This window comes from Sinocyclocheilus rhinocerous, unplaced genomic scaffold, assembly GCF_001515625.1.
Source record: "Sinocyclocheilus rhinocerous isolate Xijiao unplaced genomic scaffold, SAMN03320098_v1.1 scaffold552, whole genome shotgun sequence".
NCBI lineage: Eukaryota > Metazoa > Chordata > Actinopteri > Cypriniformes > Cyprinidae > Sinocyclocheilus > Sinocyclocheilus rhinocerous.
This window is the reverse complement of record NW_015625574.1, coordinates 1,058,048-1,083,904: the sequence shown is the minus strand read 5'-3', so window position 1 is coordinate 1,083,904 and position 25,857 is coordinate 1,058,048. Positions and strand designations below refer to the sequence as shown.

General features: G+C 40.7%; 1 protein-coding gene across 3 annotated transcripts in view; it reads right to left on the bottom strand.

The window, feature by feature from the left end:
• The window catches only part of arfgef3 (ARFGEF family member 3), a 74,352-nt gene that overhangs the window by 14,522 nt on the left and 33,973 nt on the right, over positions 1–25,857 (bottom strand). For all 3 annotated transcript variants that reach the window (XM_016567004.1, XM_016567021.1, XM_016567012.1), the window contains 14 exons: positions 22,978–23,144; positions 22,717–22,882; positions 20,453–20,560; positions 19,633–19,848; positions 19,364–19,474; positions 18,650–18,800; positions 16,965–17,264; positions 10,795–10,928; positions 10,258–10,403; positions 9,963–10,142; positions 9,676–9,817; positions 1,751–1,873; positions 1,456–1,559; positions 1,158–1,302 (listed from right to left, as the gene is read on the bottom strand). In XM_016567004.1, the coding sequence (XP_016422490.1) occupies positions 1,158–1,302; positions 1,456–1,559; positions 1,751–1,873; positions 9,676–9,817; positions 9,963–10,142; positions 10,258–10,403; positions 10,795–10,928; positions 16,965–17,264; positions 18,650–18,800; positions 19,364–19,474; positions 19,633–19,848; positions 20,453–20,560; positions 22,717–22,882; positions 22,978–23,144 (2,193 nt within the window). The remainder of the gene's footprint in view (positions 1–1,157; positions 1,303–1,455; positions 1,560–1,750; positions 1,874–9,675; positions 9,818–9,962; positions 10,143–10,257; positions 10,404–10,794; positions 10,929–16,964; positions 17,265–18,649; positions 18,801–19,363; positions 19,475–19,632; positions 19,849–20,452; positions 20,561–22,716; positions 22,883–22,977; positions 23,145–25,857) is intronic.

Here is a 25,857-nt window from a genome sequence, read left to right as displayed (position 1 = left end):
TATATATATATATATTAGGGCTGTCAGTTTAACACATTAACTTAATGAATTAGTTATAAAAAAATAACGGTAGCTGCATGGATCTCAGGGTGCCTGGCGGACATCTCGGCATGGATGAAAGATCATCACCTACAGCTCAACCTGGCAACCTGACTGAGCTTCTCACCTTCCCTGCCACTCCGACTCTACAGCATGATTTTTCTAGGCTGGACTACTGCAATGCTCTTCTGGCTGGACTTCCATCAAGCACAATCAATCCTCTACAAATGATTCAGAATTCAGCTGGTCTTCAACGAGCCCAAAAGAGCCCATGACAGAGAGGCTCAAAATCACTTTCCAGAACATTCTCGTTCACTGTTCCTGGCTGGTGGAATGATCTTCCCACCCCTATCCGGAATGCTGAGTCCTTGACAATTTTCAAGCGACAGCTGAAAAAACTCATCTCTTTCGACGCTACTTGACTTCATACTAAATAAAAAAAAATAACAAATTGTCTTTCTCTTTATTTATTCCTTCCCTTTCTAGCTTGTACTTATTTGAACAAATGCCTGAAATTTGGTATTACGAGCACTTCCTGTGACTGTTTGCCTCTTTAAGAAGAATCGCTTTATGTATTCCCCAATTGTAAGTCGCTTTGGATAAAAGCGTCTGCAAAATGACTAAATGTAATGTAAATGTCTACTTGATACTTTCTCATTTAACACAAAAATATCTTTAAATAATCTTTTGTGGGTATTTTCAGTGTCAAATTTATTTTATTTTATTGTCAAAACGATATATAACAATACAATATACAGGGTACGATTTTACCGCAAACTTCAACATATTAACATAAAATGATAACTGCAAATCCGTTTCGCTGTCTGGAGTCCATTTGTTTCTTTAAATTGAAGTGATCCATTTGCTTCTCTTCTCTTTAGCTTTCGGCAGTCTGTAAAAATATACCTCAGATTTCTTGGCAAATCTATTTGAAGAGTCAATCGCAAAGCTCTCTCTCATTTTAGATGTGTTTTTTTTGTGTTCTGTCGCAGCATTCTGTCGCTGAAAATCAATGCTGCCATTCAGTCTTTTTGCCACGCAGTCACTCCACCATATACTTTAACTCAACCCGTATCATTTGTGCTAAGAATACCTCAAAAAATAAATCAACAAATCACCTGTGTCATCGTCAGCCTCTGCTAAAACACAGTCCATGCCATCCTCACTGCTCACAGACCTCTCCTGAGCTCTCATCGGGAGGCTGGCCAGCCGCGCTCCCAGGAACACTGGCTTGGACGGCATCTTATAGATTTTAGCAAGCAGCTGCAAATGCAAAGTAACACCTAATAAACATCAAACTTAATGTTATTATTATTTTTTTTTTTTTCATTTGGAAAATTAGTTTTTTTGCCCCAGACCCAGCATCTGAAAGTGTGTAAATCATTTTCTGGATAGAAATGTGTTCATCTTACGCACCTGTGAACATTTCCTCAAATAGTCCAGGGCAGGCAGGCACAGATCTGTTGAGCTGTATCCACTGACATGAACACAGTCCCCAATCTCCTTATAGTCCACTTCTCCTACAAATAATCACACGGCAAATATAATTTATTATATAGAGACAATCTGATAATCGGTTTGACTTCTATGGACCCTTTTTTATATTTCTAGGGTTCTCAAAAGCAGAAGCCGGCATAGTTGGGTAAAGCTCTGTAGTGATGAATGGAGACAACAATAAATATATTTTATATTGTTTAGAAGACCAGCTCACCTAAACCTTTCACAAACTTCATAAGGCACATGATGTAGTCAGTGGCTGCGTTGGCAAACACCTGAATGTTGTCTGTGTTAATGAAGGCTTCAAAGACATCAAACACAGGTGCTTGTGACTTTCCTGCATATATAAAGAAGAGGGAAAAAATGTAAACCGAAATGCATGTAGTTGATTTTTCTCATTTGTTATGACAAACTTTCAGCACCACACCATACACTTACATTCATTAATACACCATTCATTAATAACATTTATCCAAAAAAAGTTACAAAGTGTAGCTTTTAAGGTCTGGGTATTGTGTCAAATTTACTTAAAAATAATGTTGTCAAAAAATGATGAAGCATTTTTTTTTTTTTTGGGCCAAAAAAGCTTCAAACATTTTTAATCCAGCCACACGTTGAACAAACTTATTGGCTAAACTGTTTGAACCTGATGCAAAACACAGACACCCGTTACCATCCATTCTATATTATTAAGTTGCTGTGTTGCTTGGAAATCGTAAGCCTACAATGAACAATATTACTTAGTTAAATTTGTTTGTGATATTAACTGAATAGACAATTCTTCCACTATGTATTTGGGTCATTCCGTGTCAACTCAACCAGAGGTCCCCGGCTCAAATTTTTGACTTTGCTAATATTTTTTCTGAAGAAAGATAGACATGTATAGTGATGAAAGCCAAAATATTAAATGTCATGGATGAATATTTACGGAGTAATCCACTATTTTGTAGGGGGGGTTCAAAATGGCAATTTTCACCTGAGATTCAGTCAAATTACAGGGGGGTAAAAATGACTTCAGAAAGATGGCAGCATCATAATGTTACTTTTACACAGAGATTGGTAGATCTGTTAGTACAATCTGTTGACTTTAGCAATCTTTGATGCATTATGTGCAAATGGTGACCATTCATAAATGGGGAAACAGCACTTTTCAAGTTTATTCTCCAAAGTTTGCAGGCCCGTAACTCAAAAAGTATTAAAGATATCTTAATGCCCTTTTAGATAGTGGGTCTTAACAAACTTTCCTTTTGGCATCTTTATTTTTAAGGCCCTATATGCTTCAGTTCCAGAGATATTGGAATTTAAATATGGCTCCAGGCGTAAATTGTTAAAATGTACACATTTTCAGTGATCAAAAACCAAATGTGGGTCAGTTTGCAAAAATATGATACTTCTTTTCTTTTAAAGAGGAATGTCTGAGGAACAAATAATGTTGAAACTAGAGATGTATCTTGTTTCCTTCTGTCAAAACAACTGCATTGAACATAACTGTCTGAGTGCCATAAATATTTTTTTTCCAAAGTTTGCGTGCCTTTAACTAAAGAAGTATTAAAGATATCACAATATGATTTTAGATTCTAGTTGTTAATAATCGTTTCTTTTGGAATTCCTAAATTTCAAGGCCCTACATCGTTCAATTCCAAAGATATGGGGATCTCAATGAGGCTCTATGTCCAGATTGTTGAATATTACCCATTTTCAGTGGTCGAAAACCAGATTTGGTCACTTTGTATGCAGCTAATTCTTATTTTATTTAAAGAACAATGTCTGAAGAAGAAATAATGTTAAGATTAGAATTGTATCTTGTTTCCCTCTATCAAAATATTTGCATGGAACATACCTGTCTTAGTGCTAAAAATGCACTGAAATGGTCAAGTAGAGGCACATTACCTTGCTCTCTGTAGTCAATTAATAAGATTCTATATTTTAATCAGTTTCCGTGATATTTGGAAGAAGGGATCTTGTTAATTTTTTACAGCTTATGCAGCTACAAAGTGTTTAATGCCTCATAGGGAAGTGTGGTTACTTTCTCCACACATTGTATTCACATCAAATCAAGATTTACCTCACCTGGTTTATTAGAATTTCTTTTGTCTTTTTTTTGTTATAAATTATGAAGCATAGTCATAGATCAAGTAGTATCTACTGCTAAAGGGCATATTTGGCAGAATCACTGACAGTACCTCAAACATTTAAGGTCTCTCACACTTGAAATAATTAACACTGGGTAATTCTAAACCTGGGGTAAATGGAATCCAGGGTAATCTTATTTTACATTTCACACGGTTCATACTATACCTAGAATTAACAGTTAATCATGGTCATTCATAATCTGACGTGTCACACTGTACAATCCTAATCCCTGGGTTACTGTTATTATTTGCATATTTGCATTGTCAACGGTGATGACTAGATAAACACAAAACCACATTTGGAAGGAAGGAAACAAGATACATCTCTAGTTTCAACATTATTTGTTCTTCAGACATTGCTCTTTAAAAGAAAAGTATCATCATATTTTTGCAAACTGACCCACATTTGGTTTTTGACCACTGAAAATGTGTACATTTTAACAATTTACGCCTGGAGCCATATTAAAATTCCAATATCTCTGGAACCGAACCATTGTAGCGTCTGGACCAATCAGACACACCATTACAGGCTCTGTGTAGAGTTGTACAGTAAGAAAGTTATTTCCCTTAACCAGGAAATTAACGTTCTTAGAATTGACAGACAGTTGACCCTGAGAGGTCAAGTAAATATCTACAGCGGATCTAAATATTTATAATTAATTATAACTAGTTATGATTAATTATTCATATTTCCCCATGAGCTGATTCGCAACACCATATAGGGCCTTAAAAATACAGATGCCAAAAGGAAAGTTTGTTAAGACCCAATATTTAAAAGGGCATTAATATATCTTTAAGAATTCCTGGCACATAATGCATAATGCAATGCAATTACAGGCATGCAAACTTTGGAGAAAAAACTTGGAAAGTGCTGTTTCCCCATTTTTGAATGGTCACCATTGGCACATAATGCAACAAAGATAGCTAAAGTCAACAGATTTTTACTAACAGACCTACCAATCTCTGTGTAAAAGTAACATTATGATGCTGCCATTGTTCTGAAGTCATTTTTACCCCCCTGTAATTTGACTCTGAATCTCAGGTAAAAATTGCCATTTTGACCCCCCTCTACAAAATAGTCGTGTGGCGAGGGGGGCGTAGTGCAGCGAAGTCTACGGCGAGAGAGAGAGAGTCGGGAAACTGGCGGGGTTTCTTCCCGCTCTTCTACCTCTACCTCTCGACCTATGCCTGCCCCTAGGTCCTGGTGGAATGGCCCTCCTCGACCGGCACCCGGATGGGGGGGTTGACAGATGAAGGGATCATCTGCTGGTCCCAGAGCTCCACCCAGGGGGCAGAGCAGGACGAATGCAGGTCTGGCATCCTCTCCGGCTCCACCGTTCTCTCCGCGCCAATTCTCTGACCCACTCCCTGCCGATAGAGCGGCGGGTAGGTCTGGGCTGGCCTGTTGTCGTTGGGGGGACCCGACTTACTTCATGGATAAGTGTCCAGTCATGAAGGTTGGGGTGCTGATCCCGGACGCTCCACAGGTTGCCCCCGATCAGGCTGGACTGTACCACATACCAGTGAGTATTAAGGGGGGTACATATCAGGCTTTGGTAGATTCAGGATGAAACCAAACCTCAATCCATCAAAGCCTGATTCCGCCAGAGGCATTGGATAGGAGCCGCATGGTTCAGGTGAGGTGTGTGCACAGGGATTTGGTGAGTTATCCTTTAATGTCAGCCGTTATTCAATTTCGGGGACAAATGCATAGTGTGGAGGTAGCAGTTAACCCACACCTCCGACATCCGCTGATTCTGGGAATTGGCCAGCTTTTAATCAATTAATGGGTTATTTGAGTGCGGATGTCTCTTGGGGAAATATAAAGCCAGAAAGGGGGATGGAGGTTGGAGAGGCAGAACCGGGACCTCCTGAGGCTGTGCCGGGGGAACGGAGCGCAATTGAGAGGCAGATCCTGTCGGAGTGCAATGATTTTCCCCTGGAACAGTCTCAGGATGAGACGCTCAAAAATGCCTTTGAACAGATCCGTTCCATCGACGGTCAGCCTCTCCAACCCGATCGTCCAGCCTCCTACCCCTATTATAAAAGATAGGTTGTTTCGAGTGACCCAAGACGCTCAAACAAAAAAAGAAACAACCCAGTTGTTAGTACCAAATATCCGCCAGGAAATGCTCTTCCAGGCGAGCCGCAATCCAATGGCAGGGCATTTAGGACAGGCAACAACACTGAATCGTCTCATGAACCGATTTTTCTGGCCGGGCATTCACGAGAATGTGCGCAGGTGGAGCACGGCTTGTCGTGAATGTCAGTTGGTGAACCCATCGGCCACCCCAAAAGCGCCTTTGCGCCCTCTCCCTCTTATGCAGGTCCCCTTTGAAAAAATTGCTATGGACCTCATCGGGCCATTGGAACTATCCGCACGGGGGCATCGTTTTGCATTAGTTCTAGTGGACTATGCAACAAGATACCCGGAAGCAGTCGCGCTCCGTAACATTTCAGCAAAAAGTGCACCATTTCATGTAATCTCCCGAGTGGGAATTCCGAAGGAAATTCTCACTGACCAAGGCATGGCGTTTATGTCATGTACATTACGTGAACTATACGAATTATTGGGCATTAAATCGATTCGCACCAGTGTCTATCACCCACAAACGTACGGGCTGGTGGAACGATTTACGTTTACGTTGGACGTACTAAGAGAGGCTTGGGAGGAGGGACCTTCCGACAGTCTAAATGAAATTCAGTATGTGATTGACCTGCGAACAAAACTCCACACTTTGGGGCGGCTCTCAATGGAGAATTTGTTACAGGCCCAGGAAAGACAAAGCCGGTTGTACAACAGGGGAACCAAGCTCCGTAAATTTACACCGGGAGATAAAGTTCTTGTATTGCTCCCTACGTCTAGTTCCAAATTACTTGCCAAGTGGCAAGGACCGTATGAGGTCACACGGCAAGTCGGAGATCTCAATTATGAGGTAGCATGAACGGACAGGGACAGGGCACGTCAGATATACCACCTCAATCTCCTAAAAAAATGGAACGAGGTGGAGTCAGTGATGCTGGCGATGGCGGTGAGCGGAGAGGATGATCTCGGGCCAGAAGTGAATGCCAAATCTCAATCTCTCACTCTGGCGCCGGGAGGAGATCACCTCTCGCCCTCGCAGCTCGCTGACATAGCCCAGTTGCTAGCAGATTTTGCAGATGTGTTCTTGCCCCTGCCCGGTCGAACGAACCTTATTCAGCACCATACTGAGACAGAGCCGGGCGTGGTGGTTTTCGCAGCCGGCCGTATCGTTTACCTGAACCTAAGAAAAAAGTTGTTTAGTTGTGACCTTACTAAAAAGGAAGCACCAGATCCGGTACAGTGGACGGAGCTGTGTCAGCAGGCTTTTACCCAAGTATAGGCTGCTCTATGCGGTGGACCGCTATTGCACGCTCCTGACTTTTCTCTCCCGTTCTTGTTACAGACCGATGCATTGGACAGAGGGCTTGGAGCAGTCCTGTCCCAGGAGATAGAGGGAGAGGAGCGGCCCGTGCTGTACATTAGTCGTAAGCTCTCTAAGAGAGAGACAATGTACAGCACCATTGAGAAGGAGTGTCTGGCCATCAGATGGGCCATTCTCACCCTTCGCTATTATCTCCTGGGACGGGAGTTCACCCTCTGTTCGGAGGTGTGGCTCCACCGCATGAAGGATACCAATGCCCGGATCACCCGTTGGTATCTGGCTTTACAGCCATTCAAGGTGGTCCACAGGCCAGGGCCGCAGATGGTGGTGGCTGACTTCCTCTCCAGGATAGGAGGGGGGGCCGCAGGCCGGAGTGCTCCCCGGCCTGAGTTGGGTGGTGGGAATATGTGGCGAGGGGGCCGTGGTGCAGCGAAGTCTACGGCGAGAGAGAGAGTCAGGAAACCGGCGGGGCGTAAGTAGGTCAAGTGCAAGATGACAAACACCTGTGTCTTATTGTAGTAATTGGCGTGGAGAGACCGGATAAAAGCCGCCAGGAATGAGAAAGGGGGAGAGATGCTGGACGGAGGACTCGTGGTCAAAGAGACTGGGACTGTGTGAAGCGACTGATTGTGATTACATGAAAGTTTTGAGTTGGAGGCGCAGAGAGTGCATGTTTTGTTGATTTTGTGAGAAACCAATAAAGAACCACGAGCCTCCGTAACCGACCCTGCCTTCGTCCTTTCCACCCACACATATGAACCCATTCCACAAGTGGATTACTCGGTAAATATTCATCCATGACATTTAAAATTTTGGCTTTCGTCACTGTAAATGTCTATCTTTCTTCAGAAAAAATATTAGCAAAATCAAAAATTTGAGCCAGGGAAGTTTTTGAAATTTTGTTGATTTGACATGGAATGACCCATTTGTTAAATATATTGTGTGGTGTTTTAGTTTGAATATTTACATTATATTTACATTTAGTCATTTAACAGACGCTTTTATCCAAAGTGACTTACAAATGAGGACAATAGAAGCAATCAAAACCAACAAAAGAGGAATAATCGTAAGTGCTGTGACAAATCTCGGTTAGCCTAATTCAGTATACATTAGGGTTGGGCCGATAGACGATGCCATCGTCCATCGCCGATGGCTGATAGACATCACGATGTTGAGCCGGCATTGTGATCCCCCCTCCCCCCATACCCCCCGCAATCTGCCGCATCCGGAAAGAAAATGACGTGTATACGGAACCTCTAAAGGGAATAAATACGAGATGGGAAGAAAATATATATTTCAATATTTTCCCTCGCAGTTAAATCATTGGGTAATTATACTACATATATTTCGGGCATCAGGGAGCCGCTATTATGCCTGGCATTGACACTGGTTTTGAATGCACGATCGCTTTTTAGTTTCACTTTCGAGATTCGTGATCGCACATAGTCTGTTTATACTATAGAGCAGCAGTACTATTTGGCTTACCACACATTTTACAAGATTAGATGTTTGTCAGTGGTGCTCAGGATCTGCAAATCATTTGCCATCGTCCTCACTCATCTCTCCTAACTCTGTTTATGTGGTAAGTTAAATTTTATGTACTGTAATGTAACAGGCAACCGTTACAACGTGTCTACACCGGACGCGACAGTTGTCGTGTCACGCCGCACCATGCCGCATCAGCTAAAGTCTGTCTACACTGGACGCGACAAAGCGACCATTGAAAATCATTTGAAATTTGTGTCAGCACGTCATAAATACAACACGGCAGCAGTTTACTGTCAGGAATTTGTCGTCTCGCACCGCGCCGCATCCAGTGTAGACAGCATCACTGATTATAATGAGTTCTATACACTGATCTATATATAATGAATCTCTATTATAGATCAGTGGTTCTATAGTATTTTGCCGCGCCGCTCGCCTCCGGTGTAGATACGGTGTTAGGAATAGTTATTTGTTTTCTGTGCCTTATAAGGATTCACGCTTCGGGCACACCGCCCCACCATACCCCCCGTCGATGTCATTGTCCATCGCGATGTTTCACTGTAGACATCGTCTGATGCCAATTTTGTAGACATCGCCCAACCCTAGTATACATAGCAAGGTTTTTTTTTATAAATAAAAATAAATCAAGTAGATAGAATATAAAAAGAATAGGGAACACTAGTGTTAGAGGGTCTTTTTTAATAAAAATAAAACAAGTCAAAAGAATAGAAAAATAATAGAGAATGCTAGTGTTAGAGGTTCTTTTTTTTAAAAGAAAACTAGTAGTTAAAATAGAAATAGAATCGAGAGTGTAAGTGTTAGAGGGTCAATTTTTTTGTAATAAAAAATAAAACAAAAAGGTAAAATAGAATTAGAATAGAGAGTGCTAGAGTTCAGAGTGTCAAATGAAGATATATAAATATGCTATAGAATTATGTTATGTATTTTATATAAAAAAAATATTTGATCATAATGCTGTTATTAATGCTTATTGCTATGAAAGAAATAAGCCACGAGAGGTTGCATGGAAAAATTCCTATATTGCATGTTTTGCATTAAATCAGAGGGAAAAATTCTTTGCACAAACAACTAACAATACAGCAAATTTCACAGACCCATAGAGTATTCTCCTATCAGGTAATCCTTCATATCCGTTTTGTTTCCATGCACAGTTCGGAGAGCACTGAACAGCGGCCTCCAGCCAGACTGGATCTGAGCTGAGCACATCTCCACCAGCTCTCCAATGGATGTTATCACCTGTACAAGAACAGACGGATGCACAGGACACCGCAATTAACTTCCAATAGAGTAAAAATATGTGGCACTGAGACAGGTTTGTTTGAACAAGGCTGTGTTTAAACCATCCTTCAGTTTGTCTCCATGATAAGTGAGAATGTCAGACCTGATCTTGGACGTCTTCATCACAGAGCTCCAGCTGCATGATGTGCTCAAAAGGCCTGAAGAGAGCTTCATTAAAATGAAAGTGTGGCAGCTCTGCCCAGCTGCTCAGAACCTCCATCAGAACATCATGGATGAAGGACACAGCCTTCTGGGATACATGTCGCTCCTTATGACAGGCTGCCTATGGGAACAAGAAAAAAGAAAACCGTTACAGTCGGCTGTAAGTCACAATACAGAAAAAAATCTGTTGCTACTTAAGGATGTATTAGCCTCATGATGGGTTTGTCTTTTCACACCTCCACCAGGTGGGGCGCTACTACACTCCAGGCTCTCATCATGTGCAGCAGCGGTCTGCTCTTGCTCTTCACAATGCGAAGCATGGCCTCTCCCAGCCTGAAGAGGTGAAGTGCACTACGCTTGTCCTGGGTTGACTTTGCCTCCCCTTTAATGAAAACCAAAAGAGGTGAAGGCAACAAGAAAAAAAGGGCTGTAAAACTCCTAAAAAAGTGCATTACTTTTAGAAAATATTGTTCATTGACTTCAGGAGGTCCAACTAAATATTATGTGAATATTCTGTGAGCTGAATAGTACTAAAATAATTTTATTTTAGTTTCCATATGAGACTAGCACTTTGTTCAACCCTAATACAAGACGTGGGATTTGCCTGAATTTGGTTCTTTAAAACCCTGATTTCTCTGACCTCATTATTTTCGAGCAATAAACATAAAAAAAAAAAACATGAAAATAAGTAACATTTATAAAATAAGTTAGCCTAAATTAAGCTGTCACTTACAAGGGAAAAAAGCTATTCTGTGTCAATAATCTTTGGGTACCTGGCATGGCTAAGGAGTAGTCTCCAGTTTCTGTGACCGAGTCAAAGAGTTGAGACTGTGAAGCTTTTCTGAGCTGATGCAGGAAACCCACTAGAGCCACTAGGTTGAGTTTACTCACTGCATCCTCGAACAGCCTGCAGGACATACACATCAACTGCATGTTAAAACATAAACAGACATGTGAGAACAATAGTGATGGACAAATGGGTACATACACAATGTGGCATATACACCAATGGACAATGAATAGTTCTAGTGCTGAATACTGATTGGTCAAAACAGTGTCACAGCCATGTTAAAATTCACTATAAATACAAGCTGCATAGATCACATTAGAACAACTAATTGAGGGACTTGTTTTTCACATCCGTGTCAAACTATGATTTTGAATATTAATTTAATGAGAAAGTAAAACTTGCTTGGTGTAAAACCATAGATGCTGATTTATGTTTTTGCCGGTTGGTGCTCACCCTCCATAACATGTCATTTTAATTTGTTTTTTTTAGTAAACTTGCCAGTGCAAATACATTATCAACCAAATTTGGTTGAGCAAATGATAACTGGTATACTTAATTATACTTGGTGTTAGTTTTTCAAGAGTAGTCTTTTTCTCCATGGTACGCTGGATGAAGAATTCAAGTAATTTGTGTCTCGCACACTGAAACACACTGACTGCAAATACATTACCAAGTGTCAAGTTCCCTTTCGAAGGAACTTCGAACAGCATCATCTAGTGACCGGTGACTGAAGCATACATCTAAAAACGACAATAACATAGGTCGGCGACTGCCTATGACGTCATTATCCTGCGCGATCACAGTATAAAAGGGTGCCGGGATAACACGTCATCCTCTTCTTCGTCTTCACTGACCGTTTGTTTATGTTAGCATTAAGCTAAACACGACTAGGAGTGCGTGTTCTCTCGCCAGAGGCTTTGCTCTGATACCTGCAGTTTCACACGGCTCGCGTGCTGTGTGTGTGTGGTTAAGAGCAAGCGCGTTCAGCTCTCGAGGGAGTTGGAAGCGCTCTGCGTTCATTGCTTATTTATTGTGAGGGATAAGCATGAATTGAACGCGCTAGTCTCACGAGGAGACGGTTTGTGCTCATTGTGATGCATTCGCGGGACTACTGAGGGGGAGGTGAGTACTTCACTATTTACCCGAGTTTGTAGGTAGCGTATGCATGAGTGTGTTCGCCTCTCGCGGGAATAGCGATGCATTCACGGCAGCGGTTTCTAGGACGCTGTCCTTCTAGATTAATAGCGTTTGGGCGGAGCGTGTTTAGTAGGGCTGTCGCGATTCGTCGATGTTATTCGACTATTCGATTTTAAAAATCCTCGACTTCAATTTGCTCGCGTCGACTAACCGGCAAAATACTGGAAGTGCCGCATTTCACTGACGAGAATGTATAAAACACATTATTAGTCTGTTTTCAAAGGCTGCATGATATATTAAACCCATTAATCATAATTAAGCATAATTGTGAATTCACAAACGCTACGATTTAATTAAATAATTATATGCGATGCAGTTCTAATACAGTATATGCGCTTTAATTCCTAAAGAAATGGCCAAATATTAAAGATTAAGTGGACATTTGAATGAAATGGTGCTTGGCCAATATTAAACAAGTATTAGATCGCACAGCAATGTGTAAAAACATATATAATGGATTTTTCCAAACCTTCTCGATCTCCACATGAAGATCGAGAAGGTTTGGAAAAATCCATTGTCGTCCCGCATCCACAGATTCCAACATACTAGTTATGCCAACATCGAGGGGATGCCTGAGAATGGTTATGAAAAGATGCCCCGTTGAAGAGATGCTGGCCTGCTATCTCTCTATGGGGGAGACATCTTCTCTTAAGGCTCCCTCCCTGCCATCCAAATCCCTTCAGGATACATCTCGTTTGAATGGCAGGGCATACGCGGCAGCAGGTCAGGCAGCAGGTCGCACCACGGATCTTGCTCTCCGTGCCACTAAGCAAGCCGCCACTGCCATTGGCAGATCCATGGTGGCCATGGTGGTTACGGAGAGACATCTGTGGGTGAGTCTGGTGGATATCGGGTCGAAAGAGAAGGGCTTTCTTCTTGGGTTCTGTTTTCTGACTTTTAGGTTTGACCCACCTGCTAAGTCAGGACCTCCTGCTGTTGACCGATTAAAGTGATGGTTTCACTCATCGGTTCTGGATCCAGTCTGGTGATAGCCCTCATCTTCGGCTTGGACACGCAGCCATGCCCCGTTGAAGAGATGCTGGCCTGCTATCTCTCTATGGGGGAGACATCTTCTCTTAAGGCTCCCTCCCTGCCATCCAAATCCCTTCAGGATACATCTCGTTTGAATGGCAGGGCATACGCGGCAGCAGGTCAGGCAGCAGGTCGCACCACGGATCTTGCTCTCCGTGCCACTAAGCAAGCCGCCACTGCCATTGGCAGATCCATGGTGGCCATGGTGGTTACGGAGAGACATCTGTGGGTGAGTCTGGTGGATATCGGGTCGAAAGAGAAGGGCTTTCTTCTTGATGTGCCGGTTTCCCCTTCTGAGCTTTTCGGCACTTCCGTCGAGACGGTGGTCGTGAAGTTTAAGGAGGCCAAGACGCGCTCCGCTGCCTTTAAATCGTTCATTCCACGAAGGTCCAGGCTTCGGACTTCGCCTCCAGCCTATATCCATGCCTGAGTCATGCGCGGGAGCCATGGTTGGTGAGTACGATCCATTTTCATCTACTCTACTGCTAGTTCTTGTATATATTCGATGCTAGCCTTTCTCTGGAGCGCTACTCAGACCGGTTCTGTTTTCTGACTTTTAGGTTTGACCCACCTGCTAAGTCATCACTGTCACACTGCCCTTATGGTTGAACCAGTAATCACCCCTCTGCGGAGTGGGCTGGAGTACACTGCGTTCCCTGAGGTAAAAGGGATTTGTGTTTCTGTGGAAACCCCTCTTTTGTGCTTCTGCTCTGAGGAACAGTAAGCTCTATACGCATGAATGATTATTGGGTCCCGCTATTTCTTCAGATTCTATCGGGTCTGGTTATACGGGACCCACGCTCTCACCCACGTGTCCAGCAGCCCCAGTGGACTGTCTCTTATTGGGCCCTGCTGGGTTACCCCTTCTAATCTAGCGCCCCCTTCTGGTCGAGCTGAGAAGTGCTCCCCTCTCTGTGAGGGCTAGCTATGAGTCGCTCCCAGTATGTGCTGTAAGAGCCCACCTCAGCTTGAGAGCCGAGAGCGCTGCTCCCGAAAGACCCCATTTGCAACGAAGTGTTAGGCCCGTTTCTGTCGCCTCCTTGGTCAGTTGCCTTTATGTTTGGACCCTGTTGTTCCCTTAGAAATCTGTGATCCCCTTCTAGCAGGATCCCATTTCTGATGTCCCATTTGCGATCTATCTGCCCCGGACATGGCTGTGCTCCCCTCACTGCGGGAGGGTCCCTTTGAGCTCGCCGGTCCTGGGCAGACTGGGTGAGTCCTCCTCTCGACTCGAGAGTTAGGTCCTCTACCCTGGGCTATTGGTCGAGCTGGGTTCCTCTCTCTCCTCAAAAAAAGAACGGTGTTACTAAATCCATGCTATGGTAAGTGCATACGCCAAGCCTCAGTGCACTTTCTAAAATCCACATTGTGGTAAGTGTGCACGCTAAACATTCTGCGCACTTTCTAGTATCCTGTATGGTAAGGGTTGCGCGCTGTTAGCCTCGTTCCCTTCCTCCGAGTTGGCTTAGGCCCTGGTTCTCGTCTTGGGCTCCACTCAACTAATGTATCTCTGTTGATACATTTCTGAGCAGGGTGTTGCTACCAAAGATCTGTCGAGTCAGTTCTTTGAGCGAGCTCATTCAGAGCCGGCAGTAGCCCCCTGGGTGACAGGTCAGGGTCTGGGTTTTAGACCGTATCCCCTCAAAGGAATCTCTTTCTTCAAATTCCAAGCCTTTGAGCTCTGCCCTAGGCTTGGGCTTCCTAGCCCAGCCACTATCAGGTACGTTGTTTAGGGTATGTAGCTCAGGCCCTTGGCCGGAGGGGATAATGTCACTGACAGCCGTCAAGGCGTCCTAAGGGCAACTCCCATGGCTATGGTAGAGCTGGTACTTAGTGCTCGCCGTGGTTTTCTGGCATGCACTCCCCTCAGCATGGTGGCGTGGGTATACCGTTCCCCATAGCGACCCCTAGAGGACGCAGTTCGAAGTTCCCTCGAAAGGGAACGTCTCAGGTTACGTATGAAACCATGGTTCCCTAAGAAGGGAACGAGACACTGCGTCCCCTAGTTTTCTTGCCATGCTTCGGACGCAAGCTTCAGACGAAGAAGTGGATGACGTGTTATCCCGGCGCCCTTTTATACTGTGATCGCGCAGGGTAATGACGTCATAGGCTATCGCCGGCCAATGTTATTGTCGTTCTTAGATGTATGCTTCAGACACCGGTCACACTGAAGGCATTCCCCCATAGTGACCCCTAGAGGACGCAGTGTCTCGTTCTCTTCTCAGGGAACCATGGTTACATTTGTAACCTGAGACGTTATCAAACAGTCAGCAGTCATTAATACTGACATTAACACACAGGAAAAATATGTAATGGGTGCCTTGCAATGCAGACAGGGTAAAATAATGTGTTTTTTCTTATAATAAAGTTAACACTGGCTGAATATCATGTTATTAATTAATTAATTAATTAATTATCAGAGCTGTTGAAACTGAAGATTCATATCAGAATCCATAGTCTTTATTTTATTTAATGTTGAAAACATCACAGATTCACAGATATATGAATTGAACGAAGGTAAATATCATAATGACGAGTCTGATTCGACGTTTGCATTATTGGTTGATTTTGGGAACAGAACGAACAGAATGAACAAAATTCCGTTAAGTAGCCACTCGAAAGAGGCATTTGTGTGTATTATTACGCACAGGAAAAACTTAGCCTCTTTTAACTTTTCTAAATAAAGGGAGAACAACAGTGTGTGGATCCTTTTTGCATTATTTTATATTATATTATGACGCACAGGGACACACTGTGAGATTAACGAATCTCTATTTTCTATTTTTTGAACATTTAAAGTTGATGGAGAATATCTTGTGTTTTACCATGGATACTCAGCCATTCCAAGCTCAAGCACCCACGGGATCGGTGCCTATGCTAGAAACATCTGTCAGTAGCCGTTTTATTATTCAGCACAGAGTCCCATCACTTACATAAAGATTAACTGTTCACTGAGAAGAGGTAAACAAATGGTATCTCTATAGGGTTTTCTCCTCTGAGATATGAACATCCTACAGTATATTTCTTAATTCTGCTTTTAAAGGCTTTGTGCAAATTATTTAATTACAGACTTCACTGTGTAATTGCTACAACATATAAAAAGAAAGTTTCCAACTCTGTAAGTGTTGATCTTGCTGTGCCTCTAAAGATCATGTTTTAATTTTAAGATAACCAAATTGGTCTGTTTCTTACTGAGAGCTCAGCCAATACAAAAACACATTACAAATACCTTCATTACAGGACTGATAGAAATCACATTTTAAAAAGCCTACATACAGTAGCATTGCAATAAAGGCTAAATAATAATATTATGTACACAGACTTTAACTTCTACATTTTAATTAATAAAAAAAAAAAAGTTGCTATATTCACTTGCCTTAACAGAGAGCACTGGATGGACAACAAATGCCTACCAAATTATGACCTTACAGGTCCCCCTAGTGGCCATTTTCAGTATAACTCCAGTTAGAAATCAAAGATTTGAAAGATATTTAGAGTTTTGTAAACGTAGGGTGACCATACGTGCCATTTTGCCATGTATGGTACTTTGATGTCATACACCGATCAGTCTGCACACGCAAACAAAGCCAAAACCTAGATATTTTAGGCAATATAGAAATCCTGGCCAGGACGTGTCCTGGGAAAATGGCAAGTATGGTCACCCTATGTAAACGTAACTAGATAACCACCAGCAGAACTGCATATTCCACTTCGTTTGAGTTATTCATGTGAAATAATAAATGCTTATTACTTTTAGGTGGCCACAAATTCTGATTGCACACGGTCTAAACACATTTTAGTCATAAAACCAATGAATTACAATTAAATTCCTAATCAACATTATGATAAATCATTCCTTAAAAACAGATGGAAAAATAAAGGTGGGCAGCTCCAGACAGTGAAATAAATATCTTTGCGTGGTACCTGTCAGCTTGTGTGGAAAGCGTGCAGACGGCTTTGGCGGCACTGGTGCCTGTGAGCAGACTGCCTCCCCGCAGGTCGAACCCTTTACCGCGACTGCTTTCTCTCAAGAGTTCCTGGATGGAAAGCGGCTGGATAACTGGATGGCTGAGGCCCAGTTCCAGCTCTGGACTGGCCTCTCCGCTCAACTCCAGCTCCAGGTCCACTGCCACGGCCTGCTGCGCCTGTGTGATGGCGATGGGAGGCTGGGAGCCGCCGTCACTGAAGTGCGTGTGTTCCAGTGAACTGACATACTCAATCACTCTGAGGAATATTAAAACAACTCAGTGTAGGAATTTGTTGGGAAATGTTAGTCTTGATAGGACTAAACAAATTGGTCTATTCTTTACCGAGATGTCAGCCAATACAACAACACATTAAATATCTTAAGAGGACTAATAGCAATCACATTCAACTTCATCAAGAGAATAAATTAAAAGGCCTAACATAACATAATAATAATAATAATAATAATACATTTCTATTTTTATTTATAAAAAAAAAATGCAAATATGAAAATTTCTGAGTGGAGTAAATTCAACAAAGTAAATAGCTAGAAATGATTTAAAGTAAAGGTATTGAAATTAAAAGTGAAGTCACATGTAGTCTTTTTATTAGAGCCCGACCGATATATCGTTTTGCCGATTTTATCGGCTGATATGAGCCTGTCGCAGATATATCGTATCGGCGAATATGCCGCCGATATGCCACCGATATGAAGATTTTTTTTACAGAACATAAAACGCAGATACAATGGTGTAATTACGTAGTTTGTCCAGCAGAGCGCACTCCATTGTTTGCTACTGGCGACCTAGATGAAACGCTTTAAAGCTTAAGTGTATGGAATACCATTGAAACTTTGAACGGCCATATCTCTGTAACGGCTCGGCGGATCCGCACCTAATTCGGGGGATCCCCCTTCAGCTCGAGGAACCCTCTCGAACGCCGAATCGAGTGTATGTCTCGAGGCCCCCTTTCGAATGAGACCACCCCCACGTCGATAGCGATAATCGATGAATAAACTTCAACTTTACTGTTAAGTGCACTGATGTCAGACTCATTTTGGATAATAAAGTTTATTGTTAAATTGTTAAATGCCCTGCCTCCATTACATATCTTTGTCACGTCATTATAAGTGTTTGATCACCACATTTGGGTGATCAATTAAAAAAATTTGTTCATGTATATATATTCTGTTTATGTATTCTATATATAGTACCAGTCAAAAGTTTGGACACACGAATGGGAAAGTGTCCAAACTTTTGACTGGTACTGTACTATAATATACACAAAGAATATCGGCCGATATATCAATATCTTCATTTTTTACTCCCTAATAACGGTATCGGTATCGGCCCCCAGAAACCCATATCGGTCGGGCTCTACTTTTTATGATATGCCATTTAATTAAAAGCAAAACCCAACCAACAGCAAAATACATCATTAATGAGAAAAATTTAATGCACTACTGGATTTGAATAGAAAATGTGTATATTTAGAGTCAAATTTCAGCAATCTTGAAATTTGTGATTGCTTGCAAACAATTAATGAGTATCCATGATTACCATAATTAACCATAATTACTTTAGTAAATATTTGACACTATGATCAAATCATGGTTCCCAAAGAATGAACAGTGAGTGTTGTACCTAAAGACATGAGGCCAGCAATCATGGTTATGGCTGCCCATTTCCAGCCCCACATTGAGTATAGCATCCATGCAGAGCACATGGGCGGTGTGCAGCCTCACGCCCTGACAGCGGCCCATCTGTTCGAGTTTCTGTTCAACACGCTGCTTAACTACAACACAGACACATGCAGGTTCACATCAGGCGATTAAATATAAGTACAGCAGGGTTTGAACGGATGATCTAAGGATAGCAAGTTATACATTTTACTTAACCGTTTTAAAACTGGTTAACTCCCCTATTCATCTAATCAATAACAAATGCAAATAGTTGATCACCAAGGAACCATATATCAAAATATGCCATTCAATCTTTTGTTAAAGTAAACAATATGTTGGGCCTGAGATATTCTCATTATAGCACTAAAGATGTTATGAGAACTTGTAAGGAAGTAATACAAATTTGTGTGTTCCTTTCCTATAAATGCTTTTGTGTGCCCTCATGTACTCTGTGCATCAGCAGCTCTATGCAGGTATGAATACTGGCATTGAAATTTGTTCTGCTGCCAATTTATGCCAACATTTACAGTATGTAACATATGCTGCATGGTATCTGTAAGAGCACAGTAATGAACCCAGTACCATATGATATTGGTGCATCCCTACACAGTGAATGAATACAGTGACGCAAAGTGAAATATGTCACACAATGATAATGTGAAATGTGCGTGAATACCTTGAGCAATGGCATCTCCAGTCTCCCCCAATTCCTTCTCCTCCTTCTCCTCCTGAACACATGATGCTGCTGCCATCTGGGCAAGTGCTGAGGCACAGTTTGCCGCCACACCTAACACAGAGAATTAAAGCCCAGCAGACATACCATTTCCATTAGTGTCCCATCTTCCACTCTGATGGACCGTATGCAAAGGATTAATGTGTGAGGGAACAGTGTAAGTGAGCTGAAATGAAAATGAACAGGCTGAAATGAATGAGATGCGTTGTTACCCAGAGCACAGCTGAGTGCCGCAGCCTTGCGTAGACCATCCAGGCTGAGGCAGATGGTGTCTCTCTCCCTCTGAGTCTGCTCTTTAACTCCCTCTGTGCCAAGAATAAAGGCGAGACCCCTAGAGCTTCCCGCCATGCGCCCTGTGAGTGGTGTGGACAGCGTGTCGATTAGGTTTTTCCAGCAGCCGGTCAGGATATAGCGGGCAAATACCACACCTGTCAGGAATGAGGCCATGATGAGACAGTGACAGCTTGACCCTGTGTTGTAAATGCTTGTGATTTGACAAGTTCCCCAAAAATTCAGATTCTCACAAACTTTTCAAGACATTTCCCTCTGGTCCCCTTCATGGTCTGAAAACAACGTGCTAGATAGAAATCAATCAAGCTACAAGTACAGATATTCAACAGAGACTATGTTGCTATCCGTCACTGAAGATTATGCATACTCATTCTACTGGATTTATTAAATGTCACATCAGCTAAACACCAGAGTACCTCAGGGTTTGGTGCTTGGCCCCTCTTCTTTTTGTAACACACAAATGGATTTTCCTACCACTGCTGCCCAGACAATATTGCAGCTCTTATTGATATTCCAGAAAGAGGATCCCACAGTATCTGCATGTTTTTCAGCTTGCCTGGTCTCTGTCTATATGAAAGAATACCACCTCCAACTCAACTTCCAACTTGTTGTCTTCTTGTCGGCCACTTCAGTAATTAATGCAACTGTTAATTTAGGCTGATTACAGATAATGCTATCCACGTCAGCCAAGAACCGCATAAACTTCACGGATGTGTACAAGCAGAGTTTCTTGCACTGTACCTGCCACCAAGCTGTCACTGCCGTTCTTGTCGCAGGTGAAGGGTGACTGTGTCGAGGCCTTTCTGATCAGCTGACCACCAATAGCACTGCTGCCCAGTCCATCAATATCTGATAGAACAAAGGATAGGAAAGGAACAAATACACATTTCTTATTTGTAAATGATCATTTAGTCTACATATTAATCCAAAGGAACTCTTCTTGCAGGGTCAGTGGCCCTGGATAACCTCAATAACCATTAAAAATGTCAGTAATAATGTTTTGAATGTGTAAGTTTCATAAATTTTGACCGTTTTGAGCACTTGTGTTCAAAGGAATTTAATTAAATCCATTGAAGTCAGTACTGGTGATAAATACAATTCAATTTCTAAAATATGCATCAAACTGATTTTTGCTGTAGTTCTTGTACACAATTTAAATTTGAAAGAATTTCAAAATTTTTTAATTAATAAAAAGTGGTTAAATGTTGTAATAACATGGTAAAACCTGTTAACATTCAAAATTTGCACATTCACTCAAAAGATATGTTACTCATTAATAAATAAACTCAAGTCAAAATAATTTTGTAAATTACTTTTTATTGTAAATCCCATTTTTTCATCTTTGACCTAGGAATGCAGCTCAAACATGCAGCTGCTCAAAACGTCAGTATTTTTTGAAAATATTTCATGAGCATTTTAAACCTTGTACTTGTGCAAATCTGCAAAAAAAAATTTAAAGAAAAGAAATAAAAAAAATAGGACTTTCTATTTGCTTTTAAACTGTGAATGCTTTTCACTAAGCTGTTTTTCCAATTTTTCAAGTTCTACATTTTCTCCTTAGCTCCATGTTGCAGTAAGTTTTGGGAGTTCATTTTTAGTCCATCTCCTATCCTGAAAAGTCTGTCTTGCAGACACTGACAAAAATGAGCTCCTAAAACTTACTGCCAGATTCTGGAAAATCAATTCTTCAAACAGTGGTAAAAGAGGATGTGGTGCTGGTCCTTTGTTTGCGGGAGTGGGCGGTAATGGTCAGAAATTCAGCGGGAGCGGGCTTAAGAAAATTGTCCCCAAGGCTCTAGGCTGCACATCAACAACACACACACTAAGTTTTTTTCGCGCTACCCCATCTGCACCCCCAATCATTAGTTCAAAAATGTATGTTTATAAGCTTTTTAACATTTCTATTTAAAACGATATAATAAGAAGTAGAATAAGACAAATAGGATACAAATGATATGAAATTAGTATTAACAAAAAATGAATTTGTACAGAGGTGGCACAGAAGAACACAAAAGTGGCTTATAGGTACATTTTCAGACATTCAATGGAATCATTCATTCAATTGATTCGTTCGAACGGCTGATTCATTCAGGAATGAAGCAAATTACTGTCTTTATGAATGGGTAATCATGAATCACTGCACTAGTTGCCGGCATAATAACAACAATGCGCTACATGTTTCTTTTCCCCTCATTTTTTTTTCCAATTGGCGGAAATCCGTCGTAGCGACGGAAAACTTTAATCTCTGCATAAACAAAATGTATTTCAAATTTAATTCAAGCACTTTCAAGGACCTATGTTTGTTTTCAAGTACTTTCCAGGCCTTGAATCCATATGTCTGAAATTCAAGTACTTTCAAGAAGAGTGGGAAACCCTGCTCAGATATGGGGATGCCTGCATTAACATTAACTAACCCCAAACTTTAGCCACTATACCACTTTTTAAGCCTTTGATTCACCAGTATCCCAAATACATGAAAACTAATTTGCTTTAGAAATCAGGCATTTTATATTTTTGTGCATTTTGAGTATATTGAGGGTGATTTACTAAGCACTTAGCAAACAGTCATAAATTACCGATATTTAAAGGCTTTAGCATGTGACATTGCCAAATGTTAGCCAAACTGATATTATTTTTTATATATAATACATAATTATACTTTTATCCAATGTCACAAACTTGTTCATTTGATTAGTGGCTCAGAAATAGTGCATAATATTAAATGTTTCTTAAACAGACTTTTGGTTTATGTACAGGTTTAAATTAAGCTTTGAATCATAGGTTTTAATGTGGTATCAGGCTGTATTGTGTATTTTTAAAACAATTGGTCGGTATACCTAGATTCGCTTTTGAACATTTTCAAAATGATAAAGACATTGCTTCTAAAAAAATATCACCTGAATTTATAAATCTCAAAGAAGTCAATAAGACATGTTTTATACATTTATTCCTTCACACAATGGATTTATACCATTAATTGCTCATCTGACACAAAGGACTATTACCGGTGAGCATGGTGATGAGAGGTAAGGACTGCTCCTCAGCTGAGCCCCAGTATCCCGCCTCTCCCAGCAGGTTTCTCTCTAACACCTGGTTGTAGAGCTCCTCGATCCAGGCCTGAGACAGAACCACCAGAACGCCACTGCTCTGGATCTGACGCACAAACTCTTTCTGCACACACAGACACAGCTCATTCAGCATCACCATCAGATTGTGTGGGCTGGTAAAATAATGGTAGAATTTATGGTAAAATACTGCAGGAATACCAAAGACACCAGAGCACATGTGGGTTTCCTGCGGTAATAGTCACAGCAGCACAGTTTGAGGTTGAGCAGTACAGCATAATAGGAAACCAGGTACAATCCATCTGCATTCATCAGAGCCTGACAACTCAGGTTTTCACTGCCCTCGAAACCTGGAGAATGAAGCCCACCTACAAGACCATACAATAACATCACATTACCTTCAACTGCACACATACAAACATCTTAACAATAAACTTAAAGTGTCTCTAATATTTGAAAGTCTGGTCTTATGCCAATAAGACTATGTATAATAACAATATCAGTATTTAGTTTCTGTATTTAGTGCATGTGAACAACTTAGTATGTTAACTTGTTTAATAGTCAGTATATGACTATGAAACATTAGTAGTTCCAAATTGATATCTTTCATTTATCTTCAAACAAAATAAAGATATGTTGTAAATGTTGTAAAAAGCTCATTGATTAAGGAACAACTATAAAGCAGGCTCTAATAGACAACAGTGTCATTATTTAGCTCAATTCAAGTTTAAGAGAGATGATTGCTTGATATGATGAACAGATTTAGTTTAGGCTTTTATTCACATTTAAACATTGAAGAACGGACACATGCATTGAGTAAATCAAATATGGTAAATGGAAGCTCAACCGCGCATGCTTGACGCATGATAAGAAACCTCACTGATTCTCGCAGGTCAAGCATGCACACTGGAGCTTCCATTCACCCAATGTGCTCTATGTACTGTATATGCGGAAATGTAGATGACAGAATTTTTAGTTTTGGGGTGAATTAAGGGGGAATTGACTAAACAGTTGCTCCACTTTAGCATTCATAAATTAGCCTGGTTGACAAAAGTAACTGACATTTGGCCATTTTGAGTTTAGTGACATTGCCTGATAACCCAAACCTGAGTTTTTTTGTTTGTTTGTTTTTTTACAGTGAAGATCATAAAAAAAAAAAAAAGGTTTCAACAAATGTGTGCATGTCTCATTTTCTGTAATTAAATTCTTTTTTAGCCTACTGTATAACAGGGGTGTCCAATCCCGCTCTTGGAGGGACAATGTTCTGCAGAGATTAGCTCCAACTTGCCCCAACACACCTTCCTAAAAGTTTCTAGTCAGCCTGAAGATCTTGACTAGCTGGACCAGGTGTGTTTAACTGGGACTAGACTTGTGCCGTATTCGGTAATGCGATATAAGCATTAGCAATTAATCGCAACATGAAAATTTGATACCGGCATATCCCTAACTGGGACTAGAGCTAAACTCTGCAGGCAGAGCCGGGTAGTAACTGATTACATGTAATCTGGATTACTAATCAGATTCCAAAAATTAAGTACTTAGATTAAATTACATTTTAAAATTACTTTTTTATGGATTACATGATTACATATTATTTACACAACAGCAATAATTTATTCATATTTTATTGATTCTCCCTTATTCCTCTTTTACATTTTCCTTTCTAAAATAGCCTACCGCTTTATACACTCACACAGAGATCAGTCATTAGTCAGGTGCTACACAGCATTTGACCACTGGAATTACAAAAATCATTTCAGGTTTAAAAAGTGTTTCAACACTGCATCAGCTACTGATGGACATTAATTTTTATTTGAATTATGACTCATTTGGTTATTTTACCATGTATTACTTTGGAAGGCGTTTGTCTTTCAAACACATTAAAATGTACAAATTCACAATTTTTTTGTCATCTGATCCTCTTTCACCTTTTACATTTTTATTTGAATTACCCCTGAGATTTTATAAACATTTTAATAATGAAGTATCACATTTGCATGTTAATGTTTCTCTGACATTGGTTATGGCCACATGACATGCAGGTAAACAAATAAAATATTGCATTTTTTTCAGTAAGTGTTTTATTTTGAATACAAAATTTGATTTTATTTTGATAAAATTTGGTTTTAATTTAACATTATTATAATTTAATTATTAGCTTTTCATTAAACTCATAAATACCTGCATGAATGAATGAATGAATGAATAAGACATTTATATAGCGCTTTATTGTGTATTGCTGTACACCCAAAGCGCTTTACAATCATGAACAACATCTCCAGAACTGCTCTGAGAGTCACTTCATGAGCATTTTACCGTTTCATTTGAGTAAAACTATCCTCATATCATATAAACACAGGAATGTAAAGGTATTCACAGCAACTCGTCAAAATAAAAGTTTGGTTTAACTTGAAGACATTGCGGCTGAAATATATTACTATTGTTCAGTAGAATGTACGTAATAGGCTACTACTACTACTAAAATTATTAAAACCTTATTTTTAAGGAATAATCATACAATATTTCTTCAAAGTTTTAATTGTAATATTAAATCCCCTTTATTTTGCTAGACATGCTTTTTGATTAATAAAATTAAATTTAACCATTAAAAAGGAGTCCAGAAAAATTTTAACGGAAAAAAAACACAACCCCCCCCAAAGCCGTAAACCTAGGGGAAACACTGTACTCTATCATACACCGAAGGCATTCTGTACGAGCATTCTCAGTTTAAATGCAGCGATCCAAAACAGTGAATCTAATCACCATTCAGGCAAAACTTTGCTTCAAGTATGAGCCACAATGCTGACATGATCTAACCGCTAGCACACCCTGAGCACATGTGAGTTAATGTATTCCTCTTATAAGACATATCTATCGGCATAATTTTTCATATCGGGCCGATGCCGATATTTACATTTAAAGCCATTATCGGCCGATTCCGATATTGGTCCGATAATATCGTGCATCCCTAGTTTTTATTAGGGCTGCACGATATATCGTTTCAGCATCGATATCACAATGTGCACATCCGCGATAGTCACATCGCAGGATGTGCGATGTTTAGTATACTGATCGTTATAT